Source organism: Pyxicephalus adspersus, chromosome Z, assembly GCF_032062135.1.
Source record: "Pyxicephalus adspersus chromosome Z, UCB_Pads_2.0, whole genome shotgun sequence".
Lineage (NCBI taxonomy): Eukaryota > Metazoa > Chordata > Amphibia > Anura > Pyxicephalidae > Pyxicephalus > Pyxicephalus adspersus.
The window spans coordinates 10,420,201-10,432,922 of NC_092871.1; the positions used below are offsets into that span (position 1 = coordinate 10,420,201).

The 12,722-nt window shown below is 42.8% G+C and overlaps 1 protein-coding gene across 1 annotated transcript in view; it reads left to right on the forward strand.

Annotated features, from left to right (window-relative positions):
* Positions 1-303: 303 nt before the first annotated feature.
* Positions 304-12,722, forward strand: part of LOC140344377 (uncharacterized) — a 29,277-nt gene continuing 16,858 nt past the window's right edge. Inside the window, exons 1-3 of the mRNA XM_072431509.1 lie at positions 304-502; positions 6,864-8,017; positions 11,821-11,928. Of these exons, the coding sequence (XP_072287610.1) occupies positions 6,866-8,017; positions 11,821-11,928 (1,260 nt within the window). The 5' untranslated portion in view covers positions 304-502; positions 6,864-6,865. The remainder of the gene's footprint in view (positions 503-6,863; positions 8,018-11,820; positions 11,929-12,722) is intronic.

Here is a 12,722-nt window from a genome sequence, read left to right on the forward strand (position 1 = left end):
ATCGATTAATGCCTATCACAGCAGCAAAATATATATCCCTATTTAATGTATAGCACTGTGTAATATGTTGGTGCTATAAAAATACTGTTTATTAATAACAACAATAATGATGTCTGATTTTACAAGCATCAAGATCAGAGAAAACCTCTAGCTTTTTTTCCTCCAAATTTTACAAATCAGATACACTGCCCCTTTAAGGGGAGTGGTCTTCTCACCTGTGTGAGCAGACGGGACACACCCAAGGTAAATAATCCTGTGAACGGATTAAACCACTGCAGAGGAGGGGGGAGTTGTTTCTGTGGATTGTACCAAGTGAGGATAATCATACCTAGTCAGCAGAGTCCTGGATATCCAGGTGGTGACAATCTGGTGTCTGCTCTGTCCAGCCAAGGTATAAGTGTTGTCACCTCCATTCACACCTTTGTATCCAGACTGCCTCTACCATGTGGTATTATTAACCCTTCAGGTGGCAGAAGACTCAGAAGCAGCACCAGGGACTCTAGTAAGTTGCAGCATTTTTTGTTTGTTTAGATGCCAAGCTATTATAAACACCCTGGGGGGGAAATATGTGAACTATGACATGGACCTTGAACTAGTGACATGACTATGGACCTTGTACAGCGCTCTGTAATATGTTGGTGCTATATAAATACTGTGTAATAATAACTATAGGAATAGTCCTGGGTTTAAACCCCTCGGTGGTAATCTATGTACGTGGCAATACTTACATACCTGTAAATGGGGTAAATTCCCGAATCTGGGGTGTGAATTTGCAATTCATTGTATGGGGTTCAGCAGTCTGGGGGATATAGTGCTACAGGTCGTGGAATGTGGTGCGCCATTACGTTTGTAGGTGTTAGAAGTGTGCAGCTGTCAGAGTATTGCGACGCTGCATTAGTGTTGGTCTGATGGAGGAGTGCATGCCACTGCATTGGTTGTCAGATGAGAAATGTGCAAAGGATATGGAGAAATTGTTTACCTACCTTGTAGGTAGGTCTAGTTGTAGATCAACTTGGGACAGCCGCTGTAATTTATAATGGAGGAGGAAGCATCATCTGCTCCCCCTCCATAGAACAGAACAGCACTGTGGGTATAGCCCTCAATTGTTCTTCTGTCTCTGGAAATGACACTGAAAGATCATTCCCAGGCACTTCCTGCTATACGGTGACCACACTCCCTGTTTGCCATTTGTCCTTTATCCTGGTCATATGGGCTATTGCAGAACACATTACAAAGGCAAGGTCCACTGTTGTCATCACTGTGTGTCTGTGCTTCAATATGCAATGCAGGCAGTTCACTTCTGGTGGGAGGGGCTAGCAGAGTTTTGTACATTACAGTGGTGGCGCCCTGCCTTCTCTCAACCCTCAGGACCAGATGATGCTGGCGGTTCTCCAGCCAGGAATCTGCTGCATCTACAGAGTTCATTATGTGGAAAGTATTCACTGCTTACTAGGAATCTGTGAATATTAGCATGTCTGTAGCCTGTCTAGTGCCGGCCTACACCAAACATTTATATAATTTTTATGCAATCAAGCTGACTCGTGCATAACCTAGCTGTTGATAGATCTGAGCCGTGTCTTTTGAATTTTCCCCAGGTACAAGGGAAAGAAATCCATGGCTGCAATGCTCACCTTTTATATGCAGCTGTCCCCTGCAGTACCTCTTTTTGGCCACAAGATGTCCTCAGTAGTCTGACTTAAATGACACCCAGAGTCACTCTGGCTGGTTAGGATCTCATCTGTATGATGCAGGACTGCTTTTTCGTCCTTCTAACAAGTTTTGGTGCACTGCAGTGCTTTATTCTGATTGGCAGAAGTGCACCTTGCCAGCAGATCTGTGGTTGGCACCATACTGCAGGTAAATCACACAGACGTCATGCTTTGCAGTGAGCAGACCTGCCATGTGAGGGAGCCGCTTGGCAGTGCACAGCACATCTCTGTTCCTGCACCGTCCTGGCTCCATAAATGTGAAGCCAGCCTAAGGTGGAACTGTTATTTCTGGCTGTCATGGCCATTTTTATTACCATGCAATGCACCTTTGAATTTGTTAGAACTCCACAAAGAGCCAATCACAACCTTTCCCCTCCTTGCATGGCTTAATAGTATTGTCTGTAGTGGCCCAGCTCCTCCATCCCTCACCTTCCTACATTTGAGGAGCAAGGGGGGCTGCTGATATCACATCCATGCCGGTGACACCCCAGCAGCAGTCCCTGGGTTTTTGGAGAATTTTATAGGTCAACAATGTGCAGGAAATATAAAATGCACAGATAATAAATGGCGACAGGTCCTCTTTTTAATGGACCCTTCTGATTGGTTAATGGGCTTGTTTACACATGTGTTGGGGATATTAGATTGTGAGCTCTTGTGACGGAGGGTGAGATGACTGTGGCCTTTGTACAGCACTATGCTATACGTCAGCGATATATAAAAATAAATCTCTTCCGGTGAAGGAAGGGGTTAACCTGCTCAGGTATGATGGGTGCAGCTCACACCTCCTCCCCTCCCCTGTGGTCACTGGGAGGTTCTTGGTGCAGAGAGGTGAGCTGGCAGGGGAGGAGGGGGTCACCCAGCTGAAGATTGGCTGCTGTGACATTGCTGGGCCTGGAGCTGCCTGCAGAGAGGAGAGGGCCCTGCATGACTCCCAGACACACACAAGGTGGGTGGTGTCAGAAAAAGAGGGAAGTAGCTGGGAGAAGTTTTTGGAGAGGCCCCAGACAGAATGACAGGGACTCTTACTGACTGTCAGCTGAGCTGCCAAGGACTGACAGCGTGTCCCTGATCCAGCACCATGCTGCTTCCTGCTCAGGGAGGAGGGGGGACAAAGTTTGCTGGAAAATGTACGGAACAAGCCGGTAATCCCAGCAGGCCGGCCCTGCGCTGAGAGTAGAGCTCTGCACATTCACCCAGTGTTTACAGATGATTCACTGCAGTGCCAACGTGTGCAGGGTCTACAGAGGACACATGAATGGCTGCTGACAGGCCCAGCCTGGGTAAGATTCATTTAATGTTTTCCAAGACTACTGGGCTGAGTGACCCCGGGGGGTAATGGTGGCCATACACGTATCAAGTCATCATTACAATACAATGTATCGGAAACGTATTTATTCTGTATTGTGATTGGTTGTCTGTTGTGCAGATACTCGTAAGATCAATCAGAAGTGATCAAAACATTCCCCTGTGTCTGGTCTATGATTTGTATTAATTTCATTGATTGCATCGATTGGTCATATTGATACGTGTGTGGCCACCTTGCTGTTCATGGGGTGGATATCCAATATTGTGAGTAAGTTAACCCCCCTCTTCTTGGTGCCCAATCCTAACCTATTTCTTCCTGGTGCCAATACCTGTACCCTTCCTATCTGGCATATAACCCGAACCTCCTTGCCCTACTGCCTGTCCATAACCCTCTTACTTGGTGCCTAACCTTAACTTTACCTTCCTGGTGTCTAGCCGCCCTTCCCCATTTTCTCCCACCTGGTACCTAACTTACCCAAATTGTGGCCTAACCCTTTGCCACCTGGCATGTAACCCTAACCTTAATTCCCCAGTACCAACCCTAACACTTTACCATGGCCTAACCTTAACCTTTTTCTTCTTGTGCCTAGCTGTAATCACCCCCTCTTCCCCAATTCCCCCCACCTGGTACCTAACACCCTATCTATTGTCTAATTCTTTCTACCTGGCATTTAAACCTTGCCCCAGTGCCTGACCATAACCCTCCTACCTAGTGCCTAAACCTAACCATAGATTGTAAGTTCTTCGGGGCAGGGTTCTCTCCTGTATCACTGTCTGTATTAGTCTGTCATTTGCAATCCCAATTTAATGTACAGCACTGCGTAATATGTTGGCGCTATATAAATCCTGTTTATTAATAATAATAATAATAATAATAATAATAATAATATCTTTTTCCTTTCTGGTGCCTAGCCGTAACCGCCGCCCTTCCCCAATTTCCCCCACCTGGTGCCTAACTCACCCTAATGGGTGCTTAATTCCTTCTACCTGGCATGTAACCCTGATCTCCTTGCCCCAGTGCCTGACCTTATCCCTCCTACCTAGTGCCTAACCTTTTTATACCTGGCACCTAGCCTCACCCCCCTCCCTCCATACCTGGCACCCAACTCACCGTAACTGTTGCCTAACCCTTACCGATTTCTACCTGGTATGCAACCATAACCCTCCTACCTAGTGCCTAACCTTACCTTTTTCCTTTGCGGTGACTAGCCCTAACCCCCCTGCCGTCTGTTACCTATCTCATCCTGCTTGTTGCCTAACCCTTACCCCTTCCTACCTGTTACCAAACTTCCTGACTCCCATGCCTAACTCTAACCTTATGCCTAACCTTAACTATTATCTTCTGGTGCCTAGCTTCAGGTTACCCAGAGATAGTCAAAACCTGTACCAAGAGAAAGAGGTACAAGGGTGCTATTGCTGAAAATGCTAGTTGCCTGGCTGTCCCTGGAAAGTCAGACTTGAAGCTGATCTAAGGCTCCACTGAAATGTTATACCAGACAGGGCTTTATTATAGAAAAGGACCGGTGATGTCCCTTCTGCAATAAAACATACTTACCTGCCTGATCTCTATCTTCTGCCAATAACGCTATGCTGTGCGTGTGGAGCTCAATGTAGGAAGCTGGAATACCCAATACCTGAGGCTGCAGGGACTGAATGAACTCCCATGCCAACTCTTGGCCCGGCCAATCAAGGTGCCCCAAAACCCAACTCCAGGGTTAAGATGGCAGCGCCCGTGTTTGAATAAGGTCATGTGAGTACAATTAAATATTGTGATCAGGCAGGAAAAGTTATTTTATTGCAGAAGAGATATCGGCTGCAATAAATGATCTAATCCAATCAGCAGACACAGGGCCTCAGGCTTTTAATGTTTTAATGCTTTTTTTTTTTTTTAATGAATAAACGGGCAGATCCAAAATTTGCTGTAATCAGAAAATAAAAATCGTCCAAGGAACTAAGGCTGAATTACTATTGAAGTTCAGAATTCACATACAATAAATTGTTTGAATGTTCACTTTCCTTAGCCAATCAGATGAAAAGCAAATTTCTGTTCACTTTGAATACCCAATGAAATCAATAAACCGGAGTTCTCATGTGGTTGGATAATTGATAAAAAATATTCACACAATTTTTAATCACAATCTTTTAAATTCACTTTGGTATTTCTTAGCACATTCGTTCAATCTCTTAATCTGTTCTCGGACATTCATATATTTAAGTGACAGTTGATACAAGTTGGGCCGGGACAACCAATGAGTCTTCGTGGAGAACAATTGATTATTTTTGTTCAGTTTTGCTGTAATGATTAAATTCCTTCACCCATCTATAAGGCGTTACCTGGCACTGTGTTGCCTAATAAAAGCAGTGGCACCAGCCCTTAATATGAATGCTGCCTTGTGTCTATTGGGAGCATTGGGACCATTATTATTATTATTATTATTATTATTATTAATAAACATGATTTATATAGCGCCAACATATTACACAGCGCTGTACATTAAATAGGACCATGCTACATGATGGTCTCGTGATGCTTTATGCAGCTGCAGCAGACCGTGGTGGAGTATCAGCTGGGATGAGCTGTGGGACTCCTGTGCCCGGTTTCTGTAGACTAACACGTATGATCTTGTAAATCACAATAACTTGGGTTGGCTTGTATTGCATGATCACATAGTTATGTACATGTGCCCCACAGGCTAGAATGACGCACATGCTAACATACTTCACACTTCCATTGATCTCTATGGTGCTCAGAGATTTGTATAGAGCAACCATACTAAACCAGCAGTTTCTTGAACTGCGGCTGACTGGCTGCCAATGTGATTGGTAAGTTTGGATTTGGGGCAAAGCTGACCGCATGACTTATTTTTAGCTGCTATGGTGGCATTCTTGAATTCTTCCTACTGACCTTTAATGAAAGAAGCATTCTTCCCAATGACTTCCAATGAATAAAGCATTTGTGAGCATTGAGCCTAATATGAGTTTTGTGGCAAAAAAACAATTTTGCAAAATGTGGCAGACTCTGCAAAGTAGTAACCGAGATTCATTCCCAAGCCTGAAATAAAGAACCTAAAATAAAGCATCATAGATTCATGTGAACCCATGTAAGGTTAAGAAGCAATATACTACTCCTACATGGCTAACCAGCAACCAATAGAAGCTCTAAATCACAACACAAAGCTGATGCCTACATACCTAGTTATGGAGCCCCAGAATGGTTCAGTATTTTTTTTTCTTTTGCTTTCCATGACAAATCTGAAGGCCTGAAAGAAAAATGTTCTGCTGGTGGGGCAACTAATAAAGTAAACCTGTCATTTTACCCCCTCAACCCATCAATGTTCAACTGTCCATGGGGAATTTACCAACCTGAAGTTGGTTCCAATAACCCTGCCACTGGCTTACCGTTAGTCCTTGCTTGGTCCACTTTTGGCAGATCCACAGCAAATTGGGAAAATATGACACCGACTTAGAGCCATTTTTAGAAGACCACAGCATGATAAGCCAAGGTTATCTGACCTCTTCTTGTAAAACTATTAGGAGGCCAGCAGTTTGAAGGTGGCCTAATGCTTTGTTGGGCCTCCCAAGTGATGGAGGAGGCAATTGATCAACAAGAATATGTGAGAGGTGACCAGGGATGCAGCCCTGGTTTTTTACAAAAGAAGCTGAGCTCTGCATATAACTTCAGCTGCCTGTATGCTTAGGTCAGTGTCTTATGCAGCTTTTATTTATGTAGCATTTTATAGAAGCAATGGGCACCTTCAAATTTATCTAATTGATGATTTACCTAAATTGAAAATGTTGTTTCTTTTTTTTTTTCCTAACATTCTGCATCTGTAATTTCTTTTATTCCAGCCATGTCAGATCTGTGCCGCCTTTGTGCCACTCCTCTCCGGGGGTCACGGCGAAAATGGCTGTTTGGTGGCTCTGGGACCCTACCTACTTTATTCTCTCAAGTTGTTGGGACCGCTGTCCAACGTAGCCCACCTGGAACAAATTCCAAATCTAGTAAAGGCCGGGGTCAACCAGAAGATGCCGAGTTTCTGTGTGGAAAATGCTGCCACACACTCAACGTCTACCACCGGTACGACATGGTGATGTCACGAATGAAAGAGCTCTTTGAGCATAGGTCAACTCGCCTTATAACTGAGCGGGAGAAGCTTTCATTTACTCTACGGACCATCCATGCCAGAGGTTGGGGCTTACCTCTTCCTGAATATCATGGGCACAACCAAGAACGCAATTTGTATGGCTATCGTGGTTCTTACAATGATCTTCGATCACCTGGTTACCAAAAATCTCGAAATAATTCCCTTTCTCCGGGGTACCAGAATTCATTCCCCAACTCGCCGTTCCCAGATCGCCCAAACTCCTTCCATGGTTCCTTCAATTCCCTGTCCTCAGGAGGCCACTCAAAGTCTTATCAGGAACTTCTGGAACAAGACCGCTCACGTTGGGAACATGAAAGTTGGTGGGATGCCAACTCTGCTGGCTGCTCACGTTGCGTCAAGGGGCACAAGTGCCATTCCTGCTCATCCTGGAGGGTCTCTGATGCTAACTACGAGTCTGTCTGTACTGTACCAAGAAAAAAGAAACATCACAGAGGATCGGATAGTGGCAGCTCAGGTCTCCAGAGGAGTAAATCTCTAGGCAGCTTTGATGGTAGCAGCACCAAGGGGTCCCTGTCTTCATTGTCAGCCACCTCTTTGGACTCCCTGTACTTTGTGGGGGAAGAAGAACCTGGGGTCTTCTGGGAACGAGAATCACCTTACCCATCATCTCCAACAGCATCTCTACACTCTCCCAGGCCCGTGGTGGAAGTTCTGAAAAGCTTGATGGAGATTAAATACAGCCCAGTTAAGACACCAACACGATGCAAAATACCAATCCGAGGCCAGCAGAGAACAAGAGCAGAATATGTGGACAAACAGATCCAAAAAGGATCAGAGGAGCCAGTGGTGGAAGGAATGGGAGAAGATTGGGATGCCTTTATGGGGATTGGGTCTGAGGTAAGATGTTGTATTTGTCTTGTCCTCTTTATTTATAAGATAATATGTAGTATACCAGGGCTAATTCTTTAGGTAATGCTGGCTACGTGACTTCATTACCAGCAAATCAGTAGGTCTGACTTGTTCCAGGTAATTACTGAGGTTGGAGAAAGTTGGGCTTTAACCTATAAAAATTTAGGATGTCTGATTATTAAAGAATTTTGTGTATAAAGTGAATCTAGAGCGGAGGTACAGAGACTGCCATCACTGACCCAATATTATCACAATTCTTGATCCCTGGCTCGTTCTTCTTTCCTGATCTGCATGCCTTTTTCATTGTCTTAAAGAGTTAAAGCAAGAGACATTCTGAGTCTATTCTCAATATTCAGACCATCCAAACCTGTTGCTGGAACTGGATAATTTGTTTTTTTTTGTTTTTTTTAAAAGGAGTTCGAGCTTTATCATTCCCCATAGCACAACTTGTAAGGGGTGAAGGATAAAGGTAAAGGCTAATGAATGAGTTTGTCAAAAGTAATCAGCTGGTTATATAGTTGTAGTGTAGTTTGAACATATCATATTTAATAAATCAGTCTGATACAGCAAATGGTTAGAACCAGTGATAGTTGCATGTACTTTGTCAAACAATAGTAGTTACATAGTATCAATTTATAAATACTATGTGACCAGGGTTTATGGTTTTACTAGTCAGATTTTTCTCCTAGATTAATCTAGGGATCAAGTAAAGGAGGTCTCTAATCACAACGCGTTTCGCTCATTGGGCTTCTTCATGGGTAGGAACCAGTATAGACAGTGTGCTGTGGGAGGATGCTTATTAGACTATGAGAATATCAGGATATCTCCTGACCAGGTAGGTCAAGAAAAGTCCCTTAGATGAGTTTGGAAAGGTCCCTTTTAAGCAGCAGTGGGAGGGGGGCTTGAAAAGGCAACTTGTTCAAACCACAGCCCACAACTATATAACCACCTTTTTACTGTTGACAAACACATTCATTGGCCTAAAAACCCTCTATCCTTCTCTCCTTACAAGTTGTGTTCTCTACTAAGGGAGCAGCCATTCTAAGATGGAATAAAGGAAATACCATATCCTACCTAAATCACTCATTCCCCATAGTAGCCAATCTTGGGTTTCTTTTTCTGTTCATTGGGAATAGAAGTGAAGGTTCTTTATAAGCAACAGCCTCTGTTCTGAGCTACAGATTTTGTTAGTTTACATGGTCTACATTCATTATTTTTTGTCTCCTAGTTGTGTACTATTTTATATTACTAATGTTGTAAATAATATATTATTGTTGTCACAGTTTGTTGATTTTACTCATTGTTAGTCACTCATAGTACAACTTAATTCTTTGCAAAAATCATTTTTCTTTTATGATTTGTACTTTATCACTGATACCTTGGGGCTCTATCAGGACCCTTAGATGTTATGGAGGCAGTCTGCTTTATGCATTGGCCCTGCTCTCCGAGAATCTCCTGTGTGCCGTGAGAAGATTATGGCTTGTGTTAAGCAACACTTCTGGGATTTGCTTAATCCTTAAGAATGGCTTTAACAAATAAAAAAAACCCAACACACAGCCGCCTGCTTGATGGATGTGATTTAGGAGCTTTGTCCCTGGAAACCATATCCTCTTTCTGGTATTTTGTTTACATAGCAGGACTATGTTTAGTTTTCTTAAAATTTGTGTTGCTAAATAGTGATCGGGATCACCAGTTGAGCTTCCCAGGCCTCATATACAAGCAAGATGTGGAAAGGATTGTCCTTACGCCCATTTGCCAAAACTTGGCTATCTTAAGTGAGGCCAAACTTTCAAAAAGTTGCATAAGATAAGTAAAATATGTGTTTGGACTGTGCAAAATGGCTGCCAGTGTTCTAAGTCTACATTAGAAGCCTCAAATTGAACCTTTTACAATAGTGTAGGTCTAAACTTGTCAATAAGAACCTTGTGTATGTTTATATTTACTGTGGTTGAAGTGGAAACTAAAGTTTTCCAACTGGGACATTTTTTGATCTATAGACATTTGATGTCAGTAGAATGTGTGAATTTTAGCTTCACTGTGTAAAATGGCCACCGGTGTTCATAGTGCACGTAGGAAGCCTGAAAGAATAGCTTTCCCATTAACGTAGGCCTAAACTCTATCAAGGAGAGCCTTATGGTGTAGTGAAGGCCAAATACCCACTAGAGAGAGGCTTATGGAGCGGTGTAGGCCTAAATACTGTGAGAGAGAGAGACCTTTAAGGCCCAGTAGGCCTAAAGTTTGCTGGTTCGAGTTCAATGGAGCAATGTAAACCTACAATGTTTCAACATGAGAACTATGCAGAAAAGAATTGTAGTAAAGTTGTCACCAAATGAAAGCTACTGGAATAATGTAGGCCTATAACTTGTCAAGGAGAACCTCAGGGTGACCAATGAAAATCTTCCAGTGGGGACACTTGTTCTCACTAAAGACATTTGATGCATTAATTTAGAAGGGATTTTAGCTTCATTGTGTAAAGTGGCCATCGGTGTCTACAGTCCATGTAGAAGCTCAAATGGATGTTTATTGTATATTGTAAACCTAAACTTGTCATGGAGAGCCTTATAGTGTGTTGTAGGCCAAATACCTACTAGAGAGAGGCCTATGGAGCAGTGAAGGCCCAAATCCTGCCAGAATAAACTATAAACAATAGAATTGTAACAAATTCACCCTCCTAATTGAGGCTTCGGGATTGGTATAGGCCTAAACTCGCTGAAAAGAATGTATGTTGAAGTGTAGGCCTAAAACCTATTAGGGAGGGGTGTATGGCGTGGTGTCGACCTAAAACGGGGAGACTGAGGCATATAGACCAATGGAGGCCTAAATCCTACCAGAGAGAGGCTTATGGGGCACAGAAAGCCTAAAGTATGCCGGTGAGTGGCCATGTGGGGCAGTCTATGGACCATGTAATTGTAGTTATGTGGCCCTCAAATTGAGGTCACTGGAATAGTATAGGCGTAAAACTTGTAAAAGAGAGGCTTTTGGAGCAGTGTAGGCCTAAAGATTTTCTATATGTAAACCGTGATTAAAGTAACTGCAATAAAATCTCCTACAAAATGATTTTTTATTTTCTCACATGCTGTAAACATCATAAAGCTTAGTTACTGTGCCCAGTTCTTCGGCTATTAAAATAATTACAAGGTGTTCCAAAGCCATTTACATAGTGAAGATGCTTTCAACATGTTGGTGGCGAACCCTTTTATGAAAAATGTAGCTCAAACTGTGAGAAACCAGATCAAAATGACACAGACCCTGCAAACAACATAGAGACGTGTCCACTGAAGTCCACAAACTGGTGGTGGATCCAGCTCGGCATCATACTCTGCCATGTATAAATATCTGCTTTGTGTGGACTCTGAATCTTTTTACATAGGTTTAAAAAAGACAAAAAGTCCATCAAGTTCAACCCCTAGGGAAATAAACATCCCAGATATAAAACCCTATAAGACATAGTTGGTCCAGAGGAAGGCAAAAAAAAACCCAACAGTCACTGTTCTTTACTTTACTTTAAATCCTTAATCCCCAGTTATATTCTGTGCTTCTAGAAATCATCCAGCTTTTTCTTAAAGCAATCTATAGTAGTTGCTAAAACTACTTCCTGAGGGAGCCGATTCCACATTTTCACAGACCTTACAGTGAAGAATCCCTTCCTTATCCGGAACTTAAACTTCTTTTCCTCCAGACGTAAAGAGTGCCATCTTGTTCTTTGTAATGACCTTAAAGTAAATAACTGTGAAACAAATTCTATATATGGACCATTTACATATCTATATATTATAATATTTTTCTTTCAGGCGTGTAGAACGCAAGTCTCTGGTTTCCATCGTATCCGGGACTCATTAAATTGGCTCCAGACCCAGCTAAAGGCTGCTGAAAATGGTGGAACCCTGCCAAGTCACCAGGTAATGCCAATTACTACTAAAAGTCTACTAAAGAAATGACAATATTGAGTGTTTTAGGTTGTGATGACAAATAGATGCCCCTGCACACACACCCACACACAGAACAAAACTCCGATTGGATTGTCCAGACTAAACAATACAAAAGTTTCCCCAGCATGCTTTTAAACTAGATGGCACAAATCTACTAATTTTGTTTCAACTAGGTTCTTGTTGCTTACTCTTGCAAATACATGTGAAGCCACACTGCCAAGTTGCTACACCTTTGATAGGTGCGGTCCTTAACTTTAAACTTTTTTTTGAGTTCCCAACATAGGACAATATAGCAATAGGCAATTATTATTATTGTTAAACAGGATTTATATATCGCCAACATATTACGCGGCGCTGTACATTTATTAGGGGTTGCAAATGACAGACTAATACAGACCGTGATACAGAAGGGGAGGACCGTGCCCCGAAGAGCTTACAATCTAGGAGGTGGGGGAAGTAACACACAATAGGAAGGGGAGATATGTAGTGATGGTTTTAAAGGACAGAAGAAGATGGGTAGGCAAGTGTGAAAAAATGGGTTTTGAGTGCTCTTTTAAATGAGCAGAAAGTAGAAGCAAGCCGGATAGGATGAGCTTACAATCTAGTAGGTGGGGGAATTAATACACAAATAGGAGGGGAGATATGTAGTGGTGGGAAGCAGTGACGGTTTCAAAAGACAGAAGAAGATGGGTAGGTAAGGTTGAAGTGTTGGGTTTTGAGCGCTCTTTTAAATGTGCAGAAAGTAGGAACAAGCTGAATAGGAC